The following is a 24,088-nucleotide window of genomic DNA, read 5'->3' as shown; positions in this document are numbered from 1 at the left end:
TGAAATAAACAGTGAGGGCCTATATATTTGTGGGGCCCAGCTGGGATGTTTTATTGTAATACTGAGTCAGATTGAGTTGGATCACATAATATCTCGAGAAGTGGGTCCCAGTGACGTGGCATCTAGTCAAGTTTGTACTACACGTGTTGTTTTTATACGGTGATTAGTACATCACAAGTTCCTACACCGTTGCCTTTTTTCACCACCGTTCGTTTTTCTCAGCCCTCAGAAATCGACACGTGTCGTTCTCGGAGTCCAACACGCACTTTACGATGCACCGAAGGCTCACACGTGCCTGCATGAAGAATCTTACGTGCTTCTTTTTGTTGATGAAGAGGTAGAAAATGATAATGATAATAAAATTGATTTTTGTTTTGAATATGATTTGGTTTGGTTTGATAAGGTAGAGTTTAGTTCGATATATTAATGTTATTATCGTGTGATGAGATAATATCGTGAACACTATAATTAGTCAATGCACAGGGTTTGTGTTGACTTTTCAATGGACACTAAAAAATTGAGTTAAATCAAATATATAAATAATAAATAATTATCTTGCACAAAAATATAAAAGTTTGTTTTATGAAAAATAACACTCTGTATATACTGCCATTTAATTATAAATTTATGATAATATTATTTTTATGTCATTTAATTATAAATTTATGATAATATTATTTTTATATTATTATAGATGATTATTGTTGTTTGAAGTGTTAATTTAATTTAGATATGAGTTATATATATTTTTTTATAAAAAAAATTATTTTTAAACAATGTATACTATTTTTCTTTAAAAAATAAGGTTTAGCCCGTGCTTTTCTATTCTATTGTGATTTTTAATTTTATTCTTTTTTATATCTATATTTTTATAATAATAAACTAGAATGAATATATTTTTTTATCTCTCCTATCCGTGATCTTGTTGGGATGAATTATAAAATTTATTAATAAAATTATATCGTGAATACTATAATTATAAAATTTATAATTTATTTTAATAAATACGAATATAAATATGATATGATAACATAAAAGTAAAAAATACGACACTTCATTATATTTTATTATTCTTCACTTATTTTTGTATGAATAAAAAAAATGAACATTAGTTTAAAAATTAAAAAAAAGGTTAAAAATATTATCATAAAATACAATTTCAAATGAATTCATATAAGATAAATATACTTACCAAATTTATGTTTTGGTCTTTAAATATTTTATTATTATTTATGTCTATTCGTATTTTTAAAATTTATCATAAATTATATTCATATTTATTAAAATAAATTATAATTTTTATAATTGTTAATTTGCGTAATCGATTTTTAAATCAACTGTCAATTAATTCTGTTTTAAAAAATATAATTAAATTCACTTTTATCTTTATATATAAATCACTTTAACATCATCAATTAGACACATAGAAATAATACACAAATAAATTACAAAATGTGTCCTCTTTATTAATCAAGTGTATCTTTTTATTAATTGTTAACTACTTGTAAAAATAATGAAATTATTATTATTATTATTTACCTTAATAGTTAAAACAATTATCAAAATTCCAGGGGCATAATAATAAGAAAATGTGTAAATAAGGAAAGTTACCAAACTATATCATTATTATTAATTGTTGTAACACACAAATGGTGGATCACATGTCACAAACAATGAATAAATAAGGAATGACATATATTAACATCATTTCTATTAATTAAAGAAAAATAATCTGTTAACTTGTTGTAAAGAAATAAAGTTAAATTAAAAATAGAGTTATAAATATAATAATGGAGTGATGAATGAAGATAAGTATGTGTTTGAATGGTGATTTATGACTAATCAATTTCTTAAGCAATGAACAAGTTTTGAGCAGCTGTCACTTCTTTAACTTATTATTAATTAACTCACTAAGACATCTCAACTAAGATAATCTTTGTCCACTAATTAATCTTATATTCAGCAATCTCCTTCCACCACTAGATATTTTTAACTTTTCTTGATAATTAAAATAAATTTTAAATATATATAAATCATATATACTTTTTCTTTTGAAAATGATATATTTCTACGAGAAAATCATGAATAAAAACAAATTTAAAAAAAAAATAATAATTAATTTTTATACTGACAAAATTATTGGTTTCTAAATTAGTTTTTATTATTGATAATTAATTTCTAAATTGATATCTAATTAACTACCCATATTTTAACTATCAATTATTTAGATTATAAATTTAGTAGAAAAAAACTTTATAACTAATTAAATAATAATTTAAAAATTATTTATCAATAATAGAAACTAATTTAGAAATCAATAATTTTTAGTCTTTAAAATGGTTTTTAATCTAATCAATATAAAAATTAATTTTTTTTATCTTTAAAATTATTTTTTATTTTATTATTTTCTTGTTGTAGTGTATATTTTAAAACTATCATTAAAAAAATTAGATAAAACACAACCAACAACTTTTTTTTTTCTTTATAATCATTCAATTTTCTCCCCCATGTTAATAAAAGTTCTCAATTTAAAAATATAACAAAGTTACTCTTTCAATATTCAATCAAGATTCTTAATTTTTTAGAATACAATAATGTAATTCTTTCAAGTTTTTTTTTTTTTAAAAAAATACACAATAATCAATTATTTCGTATATTGAAATTAACATTCCTAGTTTTATAAATCTGAAATATGCATTATTACGTAAATATTAAACAATCAATATTTATTTGTTAAAAGTATTTTTACACTGTTACTTTTAGAAAGGTAATTAAGGTTCAAAAAGAAAGAAAAAAAGTAATAGTTTTCATTTTTTTAAAATATTACACTCTCAATAGTTTTGAAGGTAAAACATTATAATTAATTAATATGTGAAGTATTAGAATTCGTGTTAACCAGTTTTGAAGTATTTCAAAATTAATAAATATTTGAAATTAGTTTCTAAGTATTAATGAAACACCAACTTAAAAAATAAACTAATGAATATTGAATATTATAAGAATTACTTATAAAAATATAAAGGAAAAGTATGGTGTGTTTCTTGTCAAAAGTCACTATCTAACAACTACAAATTAATATATGAGAAAGTTGCATGATTGTCCACTAACTATCACTGTCTTTGGATTATAACCCAAAAAGTCTGCAGTCAATAAAAAATGCAAGGAAAAATAATGAAAAAAAATATTTTAAAAATGAATATATATTTTATATTTTTTCACTACTTATTGATATATTTTATATTACAGTAAAACATATAATTTTAAAACAAATAAGATTATTTAAAATTTGATATTTTATGAAAATATTTTAACTTTTTATTTAAATATAACATTTTAACTTAAAGTTTAATTTAATTATAATTTGTATTTTGAAAACTATTTATTGTATTAAATTATTCTACAATTTCTATGTTTTATGATATCAATTATGTCATTTATAATTTTTTTTTTCTTCAATACAAACAACTTTATCTTCTATTTTCTTTGTGTTGTTTTTCTATCCCTGAAATTCATCCTCAATATAGAGATTATATTGTCACTTTCTCCTTTCCTAATCATCCTTCCATTACAAAAAGCTTGCTGTTATATATATATATGTGTGTGTGTGTGAGTGTGAATCTTAATAAAAGAGAATATTATAAAATAAATTGATAAAATTAAAGTATCAAAAAATGAGCTATACATGGATTAAAAGAATTGAGAAGAGGCTATTTGTCAGAAACGTTTGAATCAATATCTATAATAAATAATATATATAGGGGAAGTTTTATTTTTTATGTAAATTTCTTATATTCTTATATTACTTTTAATTAAATTTTAAACTCAAAATCTATAACCAATATTTTAAAAATATATAATTAGGAATACTAAAACAAAAATATTTCTTCTAATATTGTTATCCCTCTAACAAAAAAGATATTCATAATAATGATTAAAGGCATTCTGATGTTGATTTAAGATTTTTTAATTTTATCTTTTTGTTATCAAATTTTAAAAATATATTTTTATCAGTGTTATTTGTTTATTTCACGTAAACTTCCTCTCATTGTTGGACAGCTATTTGGATTTATAATATTTAACATACCTATAAATATTCTCATTCTAAATTTTGAATAAGTTTTAGATATTTCATTTAATTGATTTAATTTATCCTAACATTGTATAATAAGAAGACCAAAAAGAATAAAAAAATTAAAATTTTAAAAATATCACTTGACTCATTAAATTGAGTCAGAAAACAACTTATTTGAAAAGAGTAATATGAGAACATCATAATTTAAACTACTATTATATATTTCTTAACAAAAGTAACAATAATTAAATATTTATCTCAACATAACCTCCCCATATACAAAATTTAGAATTTTATTATTAGAGTTTAGGAATGCAAAAATCATGGTAATAGAGCAACTGTGTGTCAAAGAGTAAACATGTAGGTGTATATATAGAAAATACAATACCTACAACAGGACAAAAAAGAAAATTACATATTCATGGAGAAAGAGATTACATAGAAGAAAAGACTATTTCTTTCTGCACCTTCATACCTCACCTCCATAAATTTTCAAAATTTCCGAAAATGTCCCGCTATAATATTCCGGATTATGTAATCCAGAAGTCATTTCTTAAATTTGTAATTAGCTTCCGGATTACATAATCCAGTACCCTTTTTTCAGATACATGATTACTTTTCGGATTACATAATCCGAAAGTCTTATTTAGCTTCCGGATGTTTTTTTCAAATGAGTTTCCGATTATATGATCCAGAAACTACTCTATGGGGTGACACAAGAAAGAGAAAAATGTATTTTCATGTTGTATATGGAGGTACAGAAGAAACAGTCACAAGAAAAAGAAGTTGAAATTGCTTTGATATGAGTGTTCTTTTATCAACAATACCACAACACCAACTTATTAGAAAAATCAAATAACTATTTCAAGACGATTATATATAACTTTTTTTCATGGGTGACAAAAAATCATTTGAATATTATAGAAATGTAAAGTGATAAAAACCAATATTTACATTCTTATTTACTAATCTATTCAAACTCACTTTATTTATATCCTTTTGTTTTTCATTACTCATTTGCCATTTCTTAAATCATTCTTATTAGTTGTACCTTTTCGTTCATGCTTTGTAGCACTCAAATCACTGGAATAGGAAGAAAGCAAGACCCTGTACACAATAAATAGAAATGTCCAATCGAAGGAGAATAGTTTCGTTTACTCTGTCTTGCAATTGCTCAATATATTGTCTAGAATGAAACTATAAGAGTGTAATCCTATTTCAGTGATAATCTATAGAATGATACAATTGAGGAAACAATTTTGATCATAGTTCCAGCAAGGCTGCATGTTGGGAATAACATAATTTTCCTCCACCTCTACAAATATTAAGAGCCATGGCAGCATGTCTTCAATATTAAAATTTCATTCTTTTTGCTGGTCCTTGATCAATAATGGGATCAGCAGTAGGAGCTTGTGTTTCTGCTGCTTCCTGAGTTTCGGTGCCTTTCTCAGCTTCAGCTGTTGGAGGGGGCACATACCCTTCTGGAAATGGTGGTGGAGGAGGAGCTGGTGGTAACTGCAGCAGGCAGCAGCAAGCAGTAGCAAGTTAATACTCATTTCTCACCAATAATAAAGCATGAGAGCCACAAAAAAATTGAGAGCAGAATGAGGTAAATTTCCAATAGTGTTAGTAGTTCAAATTTATCCATTAATAAGTTCATTTGGAACCTGGCCATGTCAGTCAAAACCTCTTATGTGTGCATCACATAAGAACAGAACTCTTATATGACAAGACAACAAAAAACAGGTAAAAAATAGTTTTAGATCCTGCAAGTAAATTATCAAGTGTCAAGCATTTTATTTTTCTTATAACTGGATCCAATCTCATTGCTATGGAAGGAAACAAAGAATTTCATGTTCCTTTTGAGTAGAATTAGGAAAATTATATAGATGGCACTTGTCCACAGCCCCCATGCTTTAATAATATAATATGATCCTTCCTTTATTATACATATTAGTAGTAATTTTAATAGTTCTGTACATAATTTTTTCATAAGGAAACATGCACTTTTTCAACCCACCTTGCGTTGCAAGGATGCAAGAATATGATCCACACGCTTAACTTCCTTTATATCAATGGTCTCCTTAGCAGTCTTTGACTCCACTAATGCAGTCTCATTTTCAGAATCCACTGAAGCAGCTAGAAGAATCCCAAATCAGTAAATGTGTAGAGCAGTATGAAATGTAACAATTCTATGACTAAGAACTTCCCAAGACATGTCTTACAAGCAGGAAGAACACAAGGGGAATAAAATGGGTATGTACTTCTCTTCACTACTGCTGTAAAACTTTAATAACAAGACATTTTCAAACACTATCCAGAACTGTGACCAACAATCTCCCACAAGAAAAAAACCCATAATCTGCACTTACCATATCCAATCTTCTCCAACTTTGAGGCAGCTGTAGTAAATGCCTTTTGTATGTAATAAAGGGCTCTTCCCTGCAAGATCAATCACAAAACCAGTATTAGACACCAAATCTCTCCCATAATAAAAAAAGAAAAAAAACTAACTAATAGAAAAACTAGTAAACTGCACTAAAATTGTAGAATAAGGCCTTTTAAGTATAAAACTGTAGTGCTGCCTGTTCAAAACACCAAACCTGACGGATAAAACTAATACAGTTTCGAACAGAAAACAAAATGTTATGTTTCAAGACTGAAGAGGCTTTTCTCTAATTTTCACAATGATATAGGACTCCATTGATTAACAAAAAACCACGAATTTTTTACTGCTCTGGGCAAATCAAATACTCCTCTTGGTGGAGATCTCCTCTGGTTTATGTTCAGATATTCTCAGAAAAAAGAAATCACCAATTATGCAAAAAGTGTAAACAACATAAAGTGAAACCAAAACCCAAAGTAATAACCAAACCCTAGATAAATCACGATTGTAGTGAAACAATAACACGATAAATCTTAATTAAACATCCTGCACAAAAAGGAAAAGAAAATTTTAAATCCCCACAGAACAAAAAAATATCTCTGAAGTTTCTATTGGTAAATACAACAATCTCTCCTTCAACATGCTCCTCCTCTGTTCAACATCACACACGATCACAACAAACATCCATTTCTCTTCATTCTCATGCAAGCAAGTTATTCACAGCAAAGAATCCTCCTTAGCCTAAAAACAACAGAAACATGCAACACACATAGAGGAAGCAAGAACTCACAATTCTGGCAGCAAAAACATTGCAGAGTTGCGGAGCCTGGTAAATAGAACCATCAAGGACGTAGTAGGCGAGCATGGGCGTAACTTTGTCGGGGCTATCTCTCTTCTGCTTGCGAATAACAAACAGGTGCGGCTCCATAACTTCGCTGAGCATATACTCCGTCCCCGTCATTTTCCTGAAGACCACAACTATTATTACAATCCACGAAACCCTAAAAGAGTAACGAAAAGAACAAAGGAGAAGGAAATTAGGGTTTTACATACGAGAGTTGAGAGAGGTCGAGGGGGTGAACGGAGCGCATACGGAGTTGCTCGTTGTTGCAAGTCCAATCGTAGAAAGGTGACAGCGCGAAGTAATCGAAGACAAGGTTGCGATCGAGAGGGAAGCTGTTCAGCCAGAGCTGGTCTCGGAAGCATATCCCGGTCATATCGGTCCCCGGTAGCGGCGGCGGTCCTCCCTCCATCATTTGGTTTCCCGGCGCCGTCGCCATCCTCCACTTCCGATCTCCGGTTCACTCGGTTGGCGACCCAGAAGAGCTTTGGGAGAGAGTGTGGTCAGTTAGGGCAGTTTCATCTACAAAAACGTTATTTTGACAACGTGTAAGGGTATAAACGTAAATGGAAGGGAGAAGGTGAAATTCAAAAATTCTGGTTCTGCGATAACCCACGAGAGTGTGGAAGAAGGTGAAGAATGCGAAATCGTGGATTCTGCACTCTGATAAACCAAGCAACCCACAGAAAACTGCTTCCGATACCTCACCGAACCCTTCCCGAACCTCGAGGCCAGGATCTGGACTTCATCAATGTCGCTTACAGTCACGTCATCAACTCCCACTGGGAAAAGCTTCACCCTTTGTGCCCAGTTCTCACGCCGTTCCGTCTCAAACACCTCCTCCTCAACCTCCAAGACGACCACGTTTTGTCCCTCAAACTCTCCCAATGGCTCCTCCATCACCACCCATCAACGCACACCCTCGAAACCCTCTCTTTCCTCCTCCACACCCTCGCCAAGCATCGCCAATTCAAAACCATTCAAACCATCCTCACAAAAATCCTCTCTTCAAACCCTCCCCACACCCTCTTCCACTCTCTCCTACACTCCTACCCTCTCTGCAATGCTTCCCCTCTCGTCTTCGACGCCGTCTTTAAAACCCTCGCCCACGCCAGTAAATTCCGCAGCGCCACCCTCGTCTATACCCTAATGAAGCAGCACGGCTTCTCCCTCACTGTTGAATCCTGCAACGCGTTTTTGAGTTCTCTGCTTCGCCTCCGCAGAGCTGATATTGCTCTGTCGTTTTACCGGGAGATGCGTCGCTCTTACGTTTCGCCTAATGTGTACACTCTCAACATGGTTGTTCGTGCTCATTGCATGCTGGGGGAGGTGCAGAAGGGGTTTGAGATTTTCCAGAAGATGAGGGACATGGGCTTGAGTCCTACTGTTGTGTCTTTCAATACTTTGATTTCGGGGTATTGTAACAAGGGGCTGTTTGGGTTGGCGTTAAAGGTTAAGGCTTTGATGGGGGATAGTGGAGTGCAGGCGAATGTGGTTACTTTTAACACTCTGATTAATGGGTTTTGTAAGGAGAGGAAGTTGCATGAGGCGAACAGGGTTTTCCGTGAGATGAAGGTTGCCAATGTGGCTCCCAATGTTGTGACTTACAATACTTTGTTGCATGGGTATGGCGAGGTTGGAGACAGTGAAATGGGTGGGAGGGTTTATGAGGAGATGGTGAGGAATGGGGTTAAGGCTGATATATTAACTTATAATGCGTTGATTTTGGGGCTGTGTAAGGAGGGGAAGACAAAGAAGGCTGCAGGGTTTGTGAAGGAGCTTGATAAAGAGAACTTGGTTCCCAATGCGAGTACTTTTTCTGCTCTTATTACTGGGCAGTGTGTGAGGAACAATTCTGAGCGTGCCTTTCTTATTTATAGGAGCATGGTGAGGAGTGGTTGTAATCCAAATGAGCACACTTTTCAGATGCTGATATCTGCTTTTTGCAAGAATGAGGACTTTGATGGGGCTGTGCAGGTTTTGAGGGACATGCTGGGCAGATTGTTGAGTCCAGATTCCAGCATGTTATCTGAGCTCTGTCATGGACTTGGCAGGTGTGGGAAAAGCCAGTTGGCATTGTCGCTGTGTAGCGAGATGGAAGCGAGGCGGCTATTGCCGGATGGGTTTGACAAAACATTATTCATCACACATCCTGAAACTGAGACAAGTCGCTGAACTCTCTCCATCGAGGTAATTTTGTTCGAGACACTTCAGATACAGATGTGGACAAGGATGTCTCTTCTAATGGAGATTCCAATATTAGTTTGTTACACATCATGGGAGAAAAGTCCCTTATGTTAGATCCAACCCTTGTTGGTGGTACTTGTCTGGTTGTTTGAAACTGTACATTACTTAGTACTTGCTTTACTTGTTTGGTTCTACATCTTGTACCCAAAACTCTAGAAGTGTCACTGTAAATATTCCATTACGAAAGATACATATTTGAGATTGAGCTGAATTTGCTTTAATGGGAATGCTTGAGTTGTTATTCATTACTAATTCTATGATAGGTCAGTCAGATTATATTTCCTGGGAATTTTTTGTTTATACTCAATCAATATATAAGAAAATTTGTCTTTCTTCCTTTTCTGAATTCTGATCCAGTATCTATCATACTGTGCAGTAGTTATTATTCTAGATCAACTTGCCATCTAATCGGAAAGCACATGCTATAATACATAAAAGGGTATGCATGCTATCATATTTATGAAAGTTCCTTCTCCCAACCGATGGTGAGACAGGACAAGCGTGTAGCTGTCCCATAAAGTGATGGAAAAGGAACTGATGATGAATATGAATGTTCTTGATCATGGGAGAGCTCTGCCATTTATCAGTCTTCATTACCAAGATCTCCCCATCTAACATTGTGCCTTGCAGCAAGGTAATGTGCTCCAACCGGTCCTCTGCTACCATAGGGGTAGAGCTCTGGAACAATCTTCTTGTTTTCAATTTCTTTTAGCAAAGGAGTGAATAATGCCCAAGCTGCATCAAGCTCATCGCTTCTAATGAACAGCCTTCGCTCGCCTTCAATGGCATCTAGGAGTAACCTCTCATATGCATCTGGTATTTCACTTGGATACCTTCACAGAAATTCAAAAGTTTTGTATTAATGACCTCATCAAACACATGTTTGTATTTCCTCCAATATAATGACCATTCTTAGCATGTGGAACTTTTTTTAGAGTGTTGAGCTATGTTTCACAAGCAATAGTTATATCCAAGTATAATTATGAAGAAGGAAATGCAGACATTCGTAACAAGTGTTGAAACAGTAAGTTCTGTGGAAAACCCTCACTCCAATATTGCAGGGAAATGTAACTTCATTCATATGCATCTAGTATTTTATGAGAAACTATCATTGGGAAAAAAATCTTCTGCGTCCACAGAACTAGCTATGTCAACATTTAAACTTTCATTTTTCAATTTAAATAAATAAATTGAATTATCAGTAAATTTTAGTCAACAACTTTTACAACTGAGTTTAACTCAGTCAATGCTACACAAAAAATGTGTAGAAGATCTCATACCTTGCTCGGAAAAGCAAATTCAGGTCACTTCTGTCTAATCTCATTCCCAGACCTGGCACTTTATTGTTGATTTTCAAATATATAGCTTCATCAGGTTGTACACGAAGCACAAGCTCATTTGTGGCCTTGTCTAGATCAGTTCCAAAATTCCTCTTGTACAAGTTACCTGGGACGTGTCTGAATTGTACTCTGATTTCTGCACTGGATACATTTTTGGATTTTTCTTGTAATAATTCCAAACAGAGTAGAGCAAAATTGAATGACATAATTTACCTGAAGATAGAAGAAACTTGCGTACCGTTTAGTATGGAGAGCCTTGCCAGCTTTCATGAGAAAAGGAACCCCATCCCATCTGGCATTGTCTATAAAAAGAGCTGCTGCTGCAAAAGTTGGAGTAAGACTACCCTTAGGAACAGTTGGATCATCTGTATAAGCGGGATATGATTTTCCACCCTTGTTGTGGCCCTTATATTGACCAACAACAACATTTTCAAGCTGCAGTGGTCTCATTGATCTCAGAACCTTCACCTGAGTTGAAACCATTCTCAGTAATCACTGAATTTGAATGTTTTTCCATAAGATTATAGAATATGTAGGAGGACCGGAATTGAAACATCAATAAAAGGATGTTCTTTAGGTATCCTTCGCTAGACAAAAGAGATGTATGTACCTTTTCATTCCTGATGTCCTCAGCAGCTAAGCTGACTGGTGTTTCCATTGCAAACAAAGCTAGTATTTGCAGAAGATGATTTTGCATTATATCACGAATGATTCCGTAGTGATCAAAATAACTAAAGAAAATCACAACTCCAGTTCAATTAGTCGTGTGAATTATCATTCTCTGCAATACCATCAAGACAAGTATATGACAAGATTAGTCAGTACTCACCCCCCTCTTCCTTCAGTTCCAAAATCTTCAGAAAATATTATCTGCACATTGCGAATGTAATTCCGGGACCATAGAGGCTCAAAAACAAGATTTGAAAAGCGAAGCACTGATAGATTCTCCACAAGCTCCTTACCCAAGTAATGGTCAATCCTAAAGAATTTCTAATGAGTCCAAGCTTTTAACTTTAGCTTGTTAAAAAAAATGAACCAAACGCACCTGAATATTTGGTCTTCAGTGAGGTACTGCTTCAAACATTTTGTTAGATCACTTGATGATTCTGAGTCACGACCAAATGGCTTTTCAACAATAACCCTTGTCCACCCATCTTTGGAAGAAGCCTTTTGGCTAGCGCATCTCACCGCATCCACAAATATGTTTGGAGGTATTGACAAATAAAACAATCTGTTCGATAATTTTCCACCCTAGAAAAGACCATTGTCAGATTCATGTTCACGGATGTTTCAGCTTTTGAAGCATTCATATTAAATTTGATAAGCAAATAGCATACAATATCAGATAACATGACTCAACTTGCGTTTTTGTTTTTGTGTGTTCGATTCTGGTGGAAAATGTTCTCCAATTTTGTTTTATTTATTCATTCATTTTCTGATGTGCAGTAGCGCAGTATTTAAGATAAGATAGTATTATATTACCTCTTTCTCTTTGAGCTTGATATCCAACTCTGAAAAGTGCTCCTCAGAATTATATTGACCAGAATGGTAAAAGCATCTTTTTAAGAACTGGTCCATTTTATCTTCACAATTTTCTCTGCAAGTTTAGACTAGTATCAATATACATAAAATGAAGGGAAGTATGGGAAAAGTATAAGCCAAGGTTTTACATCCTGTTAGCCCAATAACATAAAAGTTAAATTATATAAATGTGTTTTGGTGATTTAGACTTAAGAAAGATAAAAGTGAAAAAAAGATTTTTACTTTTTAAAACTTACACTTCTTGGTCTTCAACCATGATTTGTTACAAGTTTGTACCAAATAGGATTGCTGTAATGAATTTACCTTTTGTCAATTCTGCATGTTAAAGTTTTGCTAATCATGTTCCTTAATTCTTCATTGGTCATTTTAGTCCGAGCAAATCCAAAAACAAGAAAATTCTGCATAAAGATTACAACCAGACAGACTCAACATAATGTTCCAAAATATTCAAACCATCTTAGATATCTCAATTTCCAAAAGTTTATGCATCACTGCTAAATGAAACTAAACACTATAACCACTCGGACCTCAGGTAGCCAATCTTCATAAAAGAGAGCAAAGAGTGCTGGAAAAATCTTCTTTTTGGCAAGGTCTCCAGAAGCTCCAACAACAGTTATACTAATATTGGATCCTGTACATTCTGGCTCTGACAATGGGAATAGTCCATGAAGTGGTTGGGGCTTGCTATCTTCTTTAGCCAATGAAGTCCCAGCTAAACCTAATTAATTTGTGAATATATGATATATGACTTTAGCTAAGCTAAACAACTCTAGTTAAATGCAAATGCACAAGGAGTCAACAGTATATGAACAATGAAAGCAACAGAAAAGTGCAACATGGATATTGAATTATTATAATACATGTGATCTGATTTCAGTGCAATAGGACTCAACAGAAAAGTGCAACATGGATATTGAATTATTATAATACATGAATTCAACATTGAACTGAAGCTTTAAGCAAAATGGAACTTAAGTACATAGAAGGAAGAAGAGAACATGATGTGATCCCTTGGCAATAAGCAGTGAGAATTTTCCAAACCAGAAGAAACATCAATATAGTAAAAATTAAAGAAAAAAACAGATGTTCTGTCAACATGAAGTCAGTCCAACTCCAGTCGAAGCTTTCAGTATGATTTAATTTTTTCCATTGATGAAGGCAAATATATATCTAGGGTGTGAGACATAATTGAAGTATGAGAAGTTAAAATTAAGAGGGAAAACCAGGAAGAAAAAGGGTAAGAGAGAAGCAGTCAAAATGTATAATCCATAGCAAGGGAAGAAATTTCCACTTAAAGAATATAGTCTGAATTCTTTTTCTGATTAACAAATTGATAACCAGGTCCAGGGAGTTTAACGATAATGCCTACTGTTTGTCAATGTGATATCAACTGCTTTAGGAACAGAACAAGGTATACAATTGAACAATAGATGTTCATTGAATAAAATTAAATTTCACTACTAGGATAACAAGACACTAAGGAGGCTCATAAATCCTAACTCAAACCAATTTGACAGAGTTTTAATTGAAAATAGTAATCAAAGGCTACAAGAAAGGAGGAACAATTGCTAGATCAAACAAAAGGCATGGGCAACCATTTCAATACAGTTGAAGTTTAACTTCATACAACATAATGATAAAAAAATGAACAGATCATGTAAATCTGAGGTTAAGAACAAACCATCATTAGAAGAAACAGCATTCAGCGGAAGCCCATTTGAGGATTTGAGCTGAAAATGGTTTCGAGCGGCTTTTCTATTAGGATGAGTGCAAGAAAACCACAGTGGTGAATGAGAGTTTCCTCTCACTGCAGTGATTTTAGACAGAACTTGTGGCTCATTTCTTGATGCAGAGGCTGTGACTATGCCTAAAGAAGGACCTAGAATACTGGCCATGCAAGAAGTTGGTACTGAAGATTTCACAACAAAACCATAAGAACTGAGCAACAAAGTAAAATCCAAGACCAGAAACAGTGAGCTGAACAAGGTTGAGGAGTTCAGTTAATATAGTTAATTGTTGATGAAACATAAAATGGTTAAAATCTTCAAAGTGTTATGATTTATGAATGCGACATCATGCCAAAATTGCCCTTTCGATATGTGAAACGACCACATCAAATTCGAGGGGTTGATTTGTCAATGGCTGACAAAATATCCTGAAACGTGAGGTCCCAGTTTTTCTTACTCTTTTTTTTTCAAATTTCAAAAAATGTGTTTTTTTAATATGTAGAAAGTAGAAAGAAAGAACATATATAATAATAACATAAATATATTTAATTAAAATACATAAAAGTAAAGATAATTTCATATTTTAAGTTTACAGAAAGTAATTTTTTTTCATCGTTATATATAATTCAATTCAGTCATTTTATTATAATTTCTTATATTATGAAAGGGTAAAATAGATTCTCTACATCATTATATTGTATTTCTACTTTTGTTGAAAAAGAGACTTGTGACACTAATTTTAACATATTTATATTATAAGATATGAAAATATTGAAAGATAATATTACTCTCTTAGTTACATAAAAAAATTGTTAAGAATATAATAGTAGGGATTGAAACAAAAGTATTTTTGTAATTAAAAATATAAATTTAAAGAATAAAGTATATTTAATTTTTTTAATATTTAAAGTTCTATTTTTAATTTTTTATTAGTGCATGTTAAAAGTATATCATCAATATAGATAGAAATTATGGTAAAGTTATTATACATTATTTCATCTATAATATAATTTTAATTTGAGATTATTAATGTTCTTACATGGTTAAACAAAGTTGGATTTTATCTATCAAGTCTTTAATCTTTTCAGTTATGCGATTCTCTGGCTCTTCGTCCATTCAGTTTCTTGGTGTTTTAGGGATAGGTACCTACAAAGAGACTTTGACGCTCAAGTAATGAGTATGTTCAGTTTACAAATATTATAGTTATAGAATCATTACATTCTTCTTTTGGAATCGTCTTCTATTTATAACTTTCTTATGGACATGAGGTTTGTCCCAAGCCCATGAAGACCCAATCATTTTCTTAATAATGTTTAGAGAGTAGTTAGTTACTTGTGATTTGTCCTCTATAATAAATCTATAAGTGGAGAATCCATTCATACTCATCAATACAATTAACAAATATAAAAATGATTGATTTTATCATATCAACATGATTAAGATCATACAAGATTCTTTTCAGTTTATACGTAATTTTTTTTTCCTTAAATTGAAATATTTCTTATTATCTCACATATCTCCTTCTTGCAATTAACCATTTAAAAGTTTGTAGATTTTGTATCTAAATAATAAATTTTAAATAAACAGTAGTGTTTGAGTTAGACTTACTTCACTGATGCAAATTAATATTTTAAAGTTTTTTAATTTATATTGTGACATTTTTTTTAAATAGTTATATTATTTATTTAATTTTATTATTTTAAATGTAAGAGTTAAAATTTTAATTTCTATGATTAAATTCATATTTTTAATTTTTATACAAAATAAATTTTAAAAAACATTATATTGAGGTCAAAAAATTTAAAGAAATTCTATATCTCATAAATACAATATACATTATTCATAATAATTTGAGAATTTTATATTTATCAGTATAATTTCTGTGAAATAATTGTCAAATTTTAACTATTATAATAATAAAAATAATAATTAAAGCTAAAGTTTTGTGAAAGACAAAAAAATATATTGGAAGTTTTGGTAAAACAGACATTCGTTGATAATTACTTGATGTAGACCGTAATTATTTTGACTAATAATAATTATAGTTATATTTTTATGTTATTGGTCTAAGTTATTTTTATTCAACTTTTCAACTAAAATAGGTGGGAAAAAAGTTCACTTAGTTATATTAGCAAAACAAATCCTAGGAAGTTTCTTCCTGCACCCCCACAAAGTTGCACAAAGACAAAACTGTCCCTATATAAACTGTACATTTATAAATATTTTTGTATTTCAGATTATGAAATCCAATAAATTTTTGATTGGCGCATTCGGTAATCTTTCGGATTGATGCTTCCGGTAGTACATGAATGATAGTGTTAATCCAAAATAAAAAAATGCAAAACATTAATAATTGAAAAAACCATTCCGGATCCGCCAATTTGTAATTCAAAATATGCATTTTAGATTCAGAAATCCATAATTGAAAAAAATTCATTCCGAATCCACCAATCCATAATAGAAATTAGACTTCCAGATTCAGCAATCCGGAAATCAATAATTTATGCAAACTTTACTTCTGGAACACCCCTCATCCAGAATGCAACATGATTCACTTCCGGATTGATGAATCCGTAGCACACTCCCAGATCCCTAAATTATGGGGATCAGTTTCGGAATTTACAAAATTATGGGGGTGCAGGAAGAAAATTGTAGGGGTGTCGGAAGAAACTGCCAAAAAACAATAGCATCATGGATCCACAACTTCATACATTTTAAATATTCTATAGAATTCTGAAATATTCTGTAGAAATATAATCATAAAAAACCAACTGAATGTCATTTTCTTTAATATTTTGTATGTATATTAAAACTATTTTTACATTTGGTCAAGAGAACTGCATTTAATTTAAAATATAATGTATCTAAGCATGAATGAATCATATCTACTGCATAATACTATATATAATAACCCTCACTCAGACAAATTCCATATATGTTTTAAAACACACAAGTTTAGGACTTAATCAGAGAAATGGTTAAACATTTTGTGTTGTTGTGTTTGACTCTTTCAGCTCTTATTCACGCCCAAGATCAATCAGGTTTCATCTTCTTCTTTCCCTTAATAATCATCTTCATATAACTTTTCTTCAGTATTCACTGTGTGTGGATCATTTTTCAGAATTCATTAGCATTGATTGTGGAGTGGTGGATGAACCAAGCTACAAAGATGAAACTACAGGCATTGAATACAGTTCAGATGGAAATGCCACAGACACAGGTATAAACAGGAGAATATCATCTGAATACATGGTGAAATCCTTGGAGAGAAGGTTTTGGAATGTTAGAAGCTTCCCTGAAGGCACAAGAAACTGCTATACCCTTTATCTTCCTCGAATGAATAGCAACAAACGTGTGATTAGGGCAAGGTTCATGTATGGAAACTATGATGGAAAAGATTCCCTGCCCAAGTTTGATTTGTACCTTGGACCCAACTTCTGGGACTCTGTGGAGTTTGAAAATGCTTCCACTGTTACAACCATGGAAATTGTTCATGTTGCAACATCAGATTATATTCAAATTTGCCTTGTTAACACAAATGAAGGGACACCCTTCATATCAAGCTTGGAGATGAGAGTTGTGAATGATGGTACCTATGTATCTGAGTCAATACAGCTTCTGGAAAGGTTTGATGTAGGCTTACAAGAGGGTCAAATTGTCAGGTAACTCAAAATGCATTGCATCTCTCTCACAACACATATATAAAAGATTAGGTTAAGACTATTTAATATTGAAAATCAAAAATCGACAGACAAAAACATTTCGTAATATATAATTGGGGTGTAAATCTTATTTCATAAACTGATTTGATAAAATTAATATAATTAAGTATAATTTTCATCTTATAAAATAATTTTATAAAATTAAATTTAACTTAAAATTGATGAAGATATTTTATAATATATAATTAGATGTAAATCTTATTTTATAAACTGATTTTATAAAATTAGTATAATTAGGTGCGGTTTTTATCTTATAAGATAATTTTATAAAATTAAGTTTAATTTAAAATTTATCTTTTAATACTTAGACTTTTGTTAATACTTTGGTGTATGCATATATATATATATATCTAAAAGACATATACTACTTGGCTCAAATGTGTTATCTTAAAAAACTCTGACATCATTAAGAAAGCTAATTAAAAAAATAGATAGGTAGGACTATAAAGCAAGATGAAACTTTGGAACTATTCAATGATAATATTAAATTCTTTTATCAAACTCTTAAACCTACTTATTTATCAAAGAATACTACTCCCTCCATACAGCATATAGAACATTTTGTTAATTTTCTAAAATATTACTATTGGCTCACATTTTTTCATCATCAATATTTTTTTTTTGGTCATTTTCATTAATACAAAACACATCTAATCATAATATTTTATATATAGGAAACAAAGACATAAAATATGTCTTACATTAAAGGGTACTATAACAGTATTATAACAAGTTACAATATAAATATATTTAAAGAAAATTAAATTTATATTTTACTAAAAAGGTATTCTTGAAAAAAAAAATGAATGTATTTTAACAAAGTTTATGAGAATATTTTTAACAACACTTGCTTATTTTGTATAATATAGCAAGTTTTTAATAACTTTAATTTTCTATTTTTACCTGAAAAAACAATGCAAAAATCTCTCCCTCATATATATATATATATATATATATATATATATATATATATATATATATATATATATATATTATGACATTGATTACATATTCTTCCTTTACAAAGGTTTTTTTTTTCAATTGGAAATGAATTCAGATCCTTTTGCTTTAGGTACCCTGATGATATTTATGATCGAATTTGGTCACCCTACAATCCACATGGCTGGAAACAGATTAGTACAACCCTTGCCGTAGCTAATGGAGGACCTTTCTCTTATGGGGTACCCTCCACTGTCCTTAAAACAGCAGCAACACCAGAAAATGTGACTGATAATTTGGGATTTTCATATCAGCTAAGCAATGGTGCAGTCAGATTTTATGTATACATGTACTTTGCTGAGATAGAGAAGCTTGAAGCTGATCAAACTAGACAATTCGATGTTTTTGTGAATGGGGCACTCCTTCAGAATAATGCCACTTTACCTTTCCTGGGTCACGGTACTTTGATATATATATCCTCTGAACCTGAAACTGTGTTACAGATTTGGATCAACAGAACAAATAAAGCAACTATGTCCCCTATACTAAATGGCATTGAGCTTTATAAAGGGAAGACCCTAGATCTACCACAAACACATCAAAATGATGGTACTTATTACATTACATATATACTCTATTTAATTTGCTATTTGTTAGAGATCCTGACATATCATAATAGATTTAAACCTTACTTTACAAGAAATAAAATAAAAAGAAACACTTCAAGGTGTCCTAACCCTTATACAAACACTTCAAGGAGGTATCTCATCTCTTATACAGAAAGTGGTCAATGTCAACCTGTTCAACACTTGACCTACAAACAATCTTCAGACTCCACAGACTTCTAAACCAACCCTCAAATTAAAGAATGGGAAGTCACATCAAAAGAAATCAGCATCTACCCTATTAGAAAAATTCACTTCTTGATATGATATCAAAGTCATTTCGTGTTGGAGATACTATATCAACTAGAAATTAAGACATTTCATAGTAGTGCAAACCTCATCTTATAAATCAGTTTTATAAGATTGAGTTAAGTTTTATAATTTAGTTAAGTTTAAAGTCAATTTGAAATATTCTCACAGTATCTTTCTCTCAATGAGACTCTTCTTCAAATTGTCTTTGTGATAGTGTGACGTATATGCATGTTGCTAACTAGCTATATAAATATAGTTGGTGCCATCATGCAAATAAAGTCAACGTACAACATCAAACAAATATGGCAAGGAGATCCTTGTAGCCCTAAAACTGAGATGTGGAAGGGTGTGAACTGCAGCTACAATGGACACAGCCAACCTAGAATCACATCTTTGTATGTTGTCTGCACAAAACCTACTACAAACTCATCACTTATAACTTAGTGCTGGTTTTCACTGAGTCAATTTTTCAGGAACCTGTCCTCTAGTGGGTTGAATGGAAGCATAGTTGAGGCCATGTCAAATCTGAAGTTAATACAATATTTGTAAGCATACATATAAATCTTTTGGATAAACACCTGTTCATAATTTACCATGATTCTGATAGAGTCACATAATTTGCAGGGATTTGTCCAATAACAATTTAACTGGTTCTGTACCTGATTCTTTATCTGAACTCGAGTTCTTGATGATTTTGTAAGTGATAATATGATCATGATTACATTTATTGATTTTGATATTGTTTTGAGAATATAGAAAATTATATGTGTGTCTTTCTCTGCAGAAATATAGGAGGCAATAAACTATCAGGCTCAATTCCTTCAAAACTCTCTGAGAGAACAAGGAATGGGTCGCTGCTTATATTAAGGTAAGCATGATATCGCTATCAAATTTTAAAAAAAAACTATTTCAGATTTTTTTTTATCAGATGGTATTTAGATTTTCAATTTTAGAATGAAGAATAATTTTAAAATTTTCAAAAATATTAATTGGGTGCAGGTTGAAAAACATTGGGTGCAAGAAGTAATTGACTTAATAAGAATATATAGGAGTATCAGGCCACTATATATCACTTGGGCATGCTTTCTTACTAATCTACCAAACAAAGATGGTTAAAATACATTTTTATCCTTTTTTGTCACCTCCATAACCTAGTTTTCGGATTATGTAATCCGGAACACATTTGAAAAAAGACTTCCAGATTACATAATCCAAAAGTTAAATAAGACTTTCGGATTATGTAATCTGGAAAGTAATAATGAATCTGAAAAGAGGCTTCTGGATTACATAATCTGGAAGTTAATTATAAATTTGAAAAATGACTTTCAGCGTAATCCAAAATATTATAGAAGGGCATTTTTGGAAATTCAAAAATATATGGAGGTGAGAGAAGAAGGTATGGAGGTATAGGAAGAAACCGTCCTAAACAAATAAAAAAGAAAACCTTGTAAAAGATAATTATATATATATACTATGAATATTTTTTAAAAACTTAATATTGATGTGATTTCTAGATATTAAATTATTTAATTACTACAATCAATAATTGCAACTTTTGTAATTTAAATTACAATAATATTGTACAATTACACTCAACTAATAATATAATACAAAAATGATAATTATTTAAATTATATATATTTTCATTTTAATAAATTAATTTTAACCTTTTACACATATAATACAAAAAATTCAAAAAAAATGCATTCACATTTTAGAATAGAAATAGTAGACTAACAAACTAAAATATCAGTCAAACTCTCCAAATTAATGGAGGCTGACACAGTCTTGCTTACTGGTTCATCCTGTTTCCTTAACCCTAAAAAATACATTTAAAAATCAACTAAACTTATATGTTACAATAAATTGACAAAAATTACTTATAATCTATAATTAAATTATGTCAGAAAAATAAATTTATTTGCTAAACACTAATAATTTGGTCATGTTCTTGTTAATTAGGATATCTGACATGTCAAACACTTTTTCTTAACAATTTTTAAAGTTTCTTTCATAATGTTATGCAAGTGTTGGTGGAAATCCACATCTTTGCTTCTCAAGTCCTTGTCACACCAGGAAGAAGATAGTAATTCCATTGGTAGTATCAGCTCTTGCAGCTCTCATCCTTTCAGCAGCACTCTCCTTTATTTGTAGAAGAAGACTTCAAGGTACATATAACAACTTCTCATCACCTTTTTTTCAAGAGTTCTGCCATGGAAATGTGCTAGTTAAACAATTATAATCCTTAACTTTTATAGTTCTCTTACATAACTAATCTCTTTTTAAGTTATTATTTGTATAAAGTTTTGTTAGAGGTATAAAGAATCTTTATCATAACAAAAATGATCCACATATTTTTCTCCTAATTCTATCTCATTGTTTCCTTTTTCTCTTTTCTTTTCTACCACATTACATGTCATATCTTGGATTACTCATATGATTATGCTTTTCTCTTCTATATTAGTTGTCTTGAATAGGCACAAACTGAGTTGTTTCAACAAAACTGTGAGTGTGGACTCAAAGAAACAAGAGTTCACCTACTCAGAGGTTCGAAGTATTACCAATAATTTTGAGAGGGTTGTGGGTAAAGGAGGATTTGGAACTGTCTACCATGGTTGCATAGGTGAAACACAAGTAGCAGTGAAGATGCTCACTGCTTCAACTCAAGGGTATCAGCAATTTCAGACAGAGGTATAATCAATTGATGAAAAAAAATTGTATTTATTGCATAAGCCTCAATGTTTTCAAGTCTGATGGAAAAGAGTCTGATATATGCAGGCAAATATTCTCACAAGAGTACACCATAAATGCTTGACTCCACTAATTGGATATTGCAATGAAGACAATAGAACAGCACTCATCTATGAATACATGACCAATGGAGACTTATCTGACAAACTATCTGGTTAATTTCAAATGCCATATATGCAGTCTAAAAGTTTTTATTTGAATATGTCATATGTGCAGGTTAATTTCAAGTATGTCATGTATTTATGCAATAGAAAATGTATATCTTGGTATCAAGAATTTGCCTTTACACCTTTTCTCTATGGATGCAGGTGAAAGTCAAACGTTCTTAGATTGGAAACAGAGACTTCAAATTGCACTGGATGCTGCAGTAGGTGAGGATTATGGGAGATTACAAAAGAAAAATAAAAATGAGCTGCTTAATATTCTGTTGTGTAACACACTGAACTTTATCTGCAGGTTTGGAGTACCTTCATAATGGTTGCAAGCCCCCAATTGTTCACAGAGATGTTAAGACTAGAAACATTTTACTCAATGAAAATCTACGGGCTAAAATATCTGATTTTGGATTGTCAAGAATCTTTTCAGATGAAGGTGACACTCATGTATCAACAGTTATTGCAGGCACCCCAGGATACCTTGACCCTGAGTATGTGTTCTTCTCATATCAGTTACCATTTCAAATTTAATATACAACAACTAAACCAACTTAATAGTACATTTAAGGTAAATGGTACTTTTCTATTTGATCAAAGGGTTAAATATTGTCATATCAGTATCTAAAACTAAAAAATTCTAAACAAGTTCCTAAAATTAACAATCTTTTATTTAAGTCTTGAATTAACACTATTTTAGTTCTGAGTATATGGTAATATTATCACTTAAATCATATACATTGGATGTTAAAAAGGGACTAACTTGGCTGAGATTCTAAAGTTGTAGCCACTTTTCTTACAATTTTATCAGTTTCTAAAATTCAGTGATAATTAACTCCCAACACTTTCAGAGAAGAAAAATGTATTTTTTTCCTTGCATTTTTTTTATACAAGATTGTCACTTTGAATCCTAAGTGTAAAACTTTTTATGCAATTAGAAAAAGGAGTTGTAAGTGGTTGCTTGTGATGTTGCAGATACTACATAACAAACAGGTTGAATGAAAAAAGTGACGTCTTTAGTTTTGGAGTTGTTCTCCTAGAGATAATCACAGGGCGAAAAGCCATATTGAAAAGCAGTGTGAAAACTCACATAATCAAATGGGTGAGTTCCATTCTGGAAGATGATGGTGAAATTGATGGTATTATGGATCCAAGGTTACAAGGAGATTATGACAGTGAGGCTGCAAGGAAAGTAGTAGATGTAGCAATGGTTTGTGTAGCTCCAAGTTCTGTTAATAGGCCATCAATTAGTCAAGTGGCTATGGAACTAAAACTATGTTTTCCCATAGCAGAACTTAGGAGTGCGTCTAGTGGATCCATTGAAATTGCCTCCATATATGAAATCAGTGGATTTAGTTCATTAGCAAGGTAAAATGATTCAATATTTCAAACTTGTGAACAACCATTTTTTGTGTATTAAGAACTGAATTTGAAGTTATTGAATTTGAATCA

At 31.2% G+C, this 24,088-nt stretch overlaps 4 protein-coding genes across 8 annotated transcripts; 2 read left to right on the top strand and 2 right to left on the bottom strand.

The window, feature by feature from the left end:
- Window positions 1-5,193: 5,193 nt before the first annotated feature.
- On the bottom strand, window positions 5,194-7,738 carry MED6 (RNA polymerase transcriptional regulation mediator-like protein). Of its 2 annotated transcripts, none has more exons than XM_068623120.2 (5): window positions 7,512-7,738; window positions 7,249-7,423; window positions 6,445-6,514; window positions 6,093-6,211; window positions 5,194-5,587 (listed from the first exon to the last, which is right to left on the bottom strand). In XM_068623120.2, exons 1-5 carry the CDS (start codon window positions 7,736-7,738, stop codon window positions 5,426-5,428), a joined length of 753 nt encoding a protein of 250 aa, XP_068479221.1. In that variant the 3' UTR covers window positions 5,194-5,425. The 2 variants fall into 2 exon arrangements, with proteins under 2 accessions (XP_068479221.1, XP_068479222.1); XM_068623121.2 differs by having other exon boundaries at window positions 6,093-6,202.
- Window positions 7,739-7,915: 177 nt separating this feature from the next.
- LOC137819317 (Tetratricopeptide repeat (TPR)-like superfamily protein) lies at window positions 7,916-17,324 on the top strand. 2 transcript variants are annotated; one of them, XM_090296219.1, is made up of 2 exons: window positions 7,916-9,489; window positions 9,923-10,195. In XM_090296219.1, exon 1 carries the CDS (start codon window positions 7,939-7,941, stop codon window positions 9,472-9,474), a length of 1,536 nt encoding a protein of 511 aa, XP_090152345.1. In that variant the 5' UTR covers window positions 7,916-7,938; the 3' UTR covers window positions 9,475-9,489; window positions 9,923-10,195. The 2 variants fall into 2 exon arrangements, with proteins under 2 accessions (XP_090152345.1, XP_068479218.1); XM_068623117.2 differs by lacking the exon at window positions 9,923-10,195 and adding an exon at window positions 17,277-17,324 and having other exon boundaries at window positions 7,939-9,489.
- Window positions 9,860-14,465, bottom strand: LOC137819316 (glucose-6-phosphate 1-dehydrogenase, chloroplastic). Of its 3 annotated transcripts, none has more exons than XR_016516179.1 (10): window positions 14,110-14,460; window positions 12,956-13,146; window positions 12,732-12,826; window positions 12,369-12,483; window positions 11,932-12,137; window positions 11,716-11,865; window positions 11,497-11,617; window positions 11,125-11,354; window positions 10,827-11,022; window positions 9,860-10,379 (listed from the first exon to the last, which is right to left on the bottom strand). XR_016516179.1 is itself a non-coding variant. In XM_068623115.2 (10 exons), exons 1-10 carry the CDS (start codon window positions 14,321-14,323, stop codon window positions 10,130-10,132), a joined length of 1,773 nt encoding a protein of 590 aa, XP_068479216.1. In that variant the 5' UTR covers window positions 14,324-14,460; the 3' UTR covers window positions 9,860-10,129. The 3 variants fall into 3 exon arrangements, 2 of the variants coding, with proteins under 2 accessions (XP_068479216.1, XP_090152344.1); XM_068623115.2 differs by having other exon boundaries at window positions 10,827-11,027; XM_090296218.1 differs by lacking the exons at window positions 12,732-12,826; window positions 12,956-13,146 and having other exon boundaries at window positions 10,827-11,027; window positions 14,110-14,465.
- On the top strand, window positions 17,073-24,088 carry LOC137819315 (putative leucine-rich repeat receptor-like protein kinase At2g19210). The gene is made up of 13 exons (XM_068623114.2): window positions 17,073-17,196; window positions 17,277-17,817; window positions 18,950-19,425; window positions 19,990-20,128; window positions 20,207-20,278; window positions 20,358-20,429; window positions 20,518-20,601; window positions 21,762-21,901; window positions 22,198-22,424; window positions 22,512-22,638; window positions 22,793-22,855; window positions 22,941-23,130; window positions 23,612-24,088. Exons 1-13 carry the CDS (start codon window positions 17,130-17,132, stop codon window positions 24,006-24,008), a joined length of 2,595 nt encoding a protein of 864 aa, XP_068479215.2. The 5' UTR covers window positions 17,073-17,129; the 3' UTR covers window positions 24,009-24,088.

The sequence above is a fragment of the Phaseolus vulgaris genome, chromosome 10 (assembly GCF_051622355.1).
Source record: "Phaseolus vulgaris cultivar YP4 chromosome 10, ASM5162235v1, whole genome shotgun sequence".
Classification (NCBI taxonomy): domain Eukaryota; kingdom Viridiplantae; phylum Streptophyta; class Magnoliopsida; order Fabales; family Fabaceae; genus Phaseolus; species Phaseolus vulgaris.
Note: the sequence above shows the minus strand (reverse complement) of the source record. Positions and strands in the feature narration are given on the sequence as shown.

Excerpts from the sequence above, each read along its gene's own strand:
- MED6 (XM_068623120.2), bottom strand. The coding sequence starts at position 7,738 with ATGGCGACGGCGCCGGGAAACCAAATGATGGAGGGAGGACCGCCGCCG. Across the intron at positions 6,515-7,248 it reads ATGTTTTTGCTGCCAGAATT|GGAAGAGCCCTTTATTACAT; the intron begins GTGAGTTCTTGC and ends TTGATCTTGCAG. Across the intron at positions 6,212-6,444 it reads GTTGGAGAAGATTGGATATG|CTGCTTCAGTGGATTCTGAA; the intron begins GTAAGTGCAGAT and ends GGATTCTTCTAG.
- LOC137819317 (XM_068623117.2), top strand. The coding sequence starts at position 7,939 with ATGCGAAATCGTGGATTCTGCACTCTGATAAACCAAGCAACCCACAGA.
- LOC137819316 (XM_068623115.2), bottom strand. The coding sequence starts at position 14,323 with ATGGCCAGTATTCTAGGTCCTTCTTTAGGCATAGTCACAGCCTCTGCA. Across the intron at positions 13,147-14,109 it reads TGCTGTTTCTTCTAATGATG|GTTTAGCTGGGACTTCATTG; the intron begins GTTTGTTCTTAA and ends CAAATTAATTAG. Across the intron at positions 12,484-12,731 it reads ACATGCAGAATTGACAAAAG|AGAAAATTGTGAAGATAAAA; the intron begins GTAAATTCATTA and ends CTAAACTTGCAG.
- LOC137819315 (XM_068623114.2), top strand. The coding sequence starts at position 17,130 with ATGGTTAAACATTTTGTGTTGTTGTGTTTGACTCTTTCAGCTCTTATT. Across the intron at positions 20,279-20,357 it reads CTGAAGTTAATACAATATTT|GGATTTGTCCAATAACAATT; the intron begins GTAAGCATACAT and ends CATAATTTGCAG. Across the intron at positions 22,856-22,940 it reads TGCACTGGATGCTGCAGTAG|GTTTGGAGTACCTTCATAAT; the intron begins GTGAGGATTATG and ends CTTTATCTGCAG.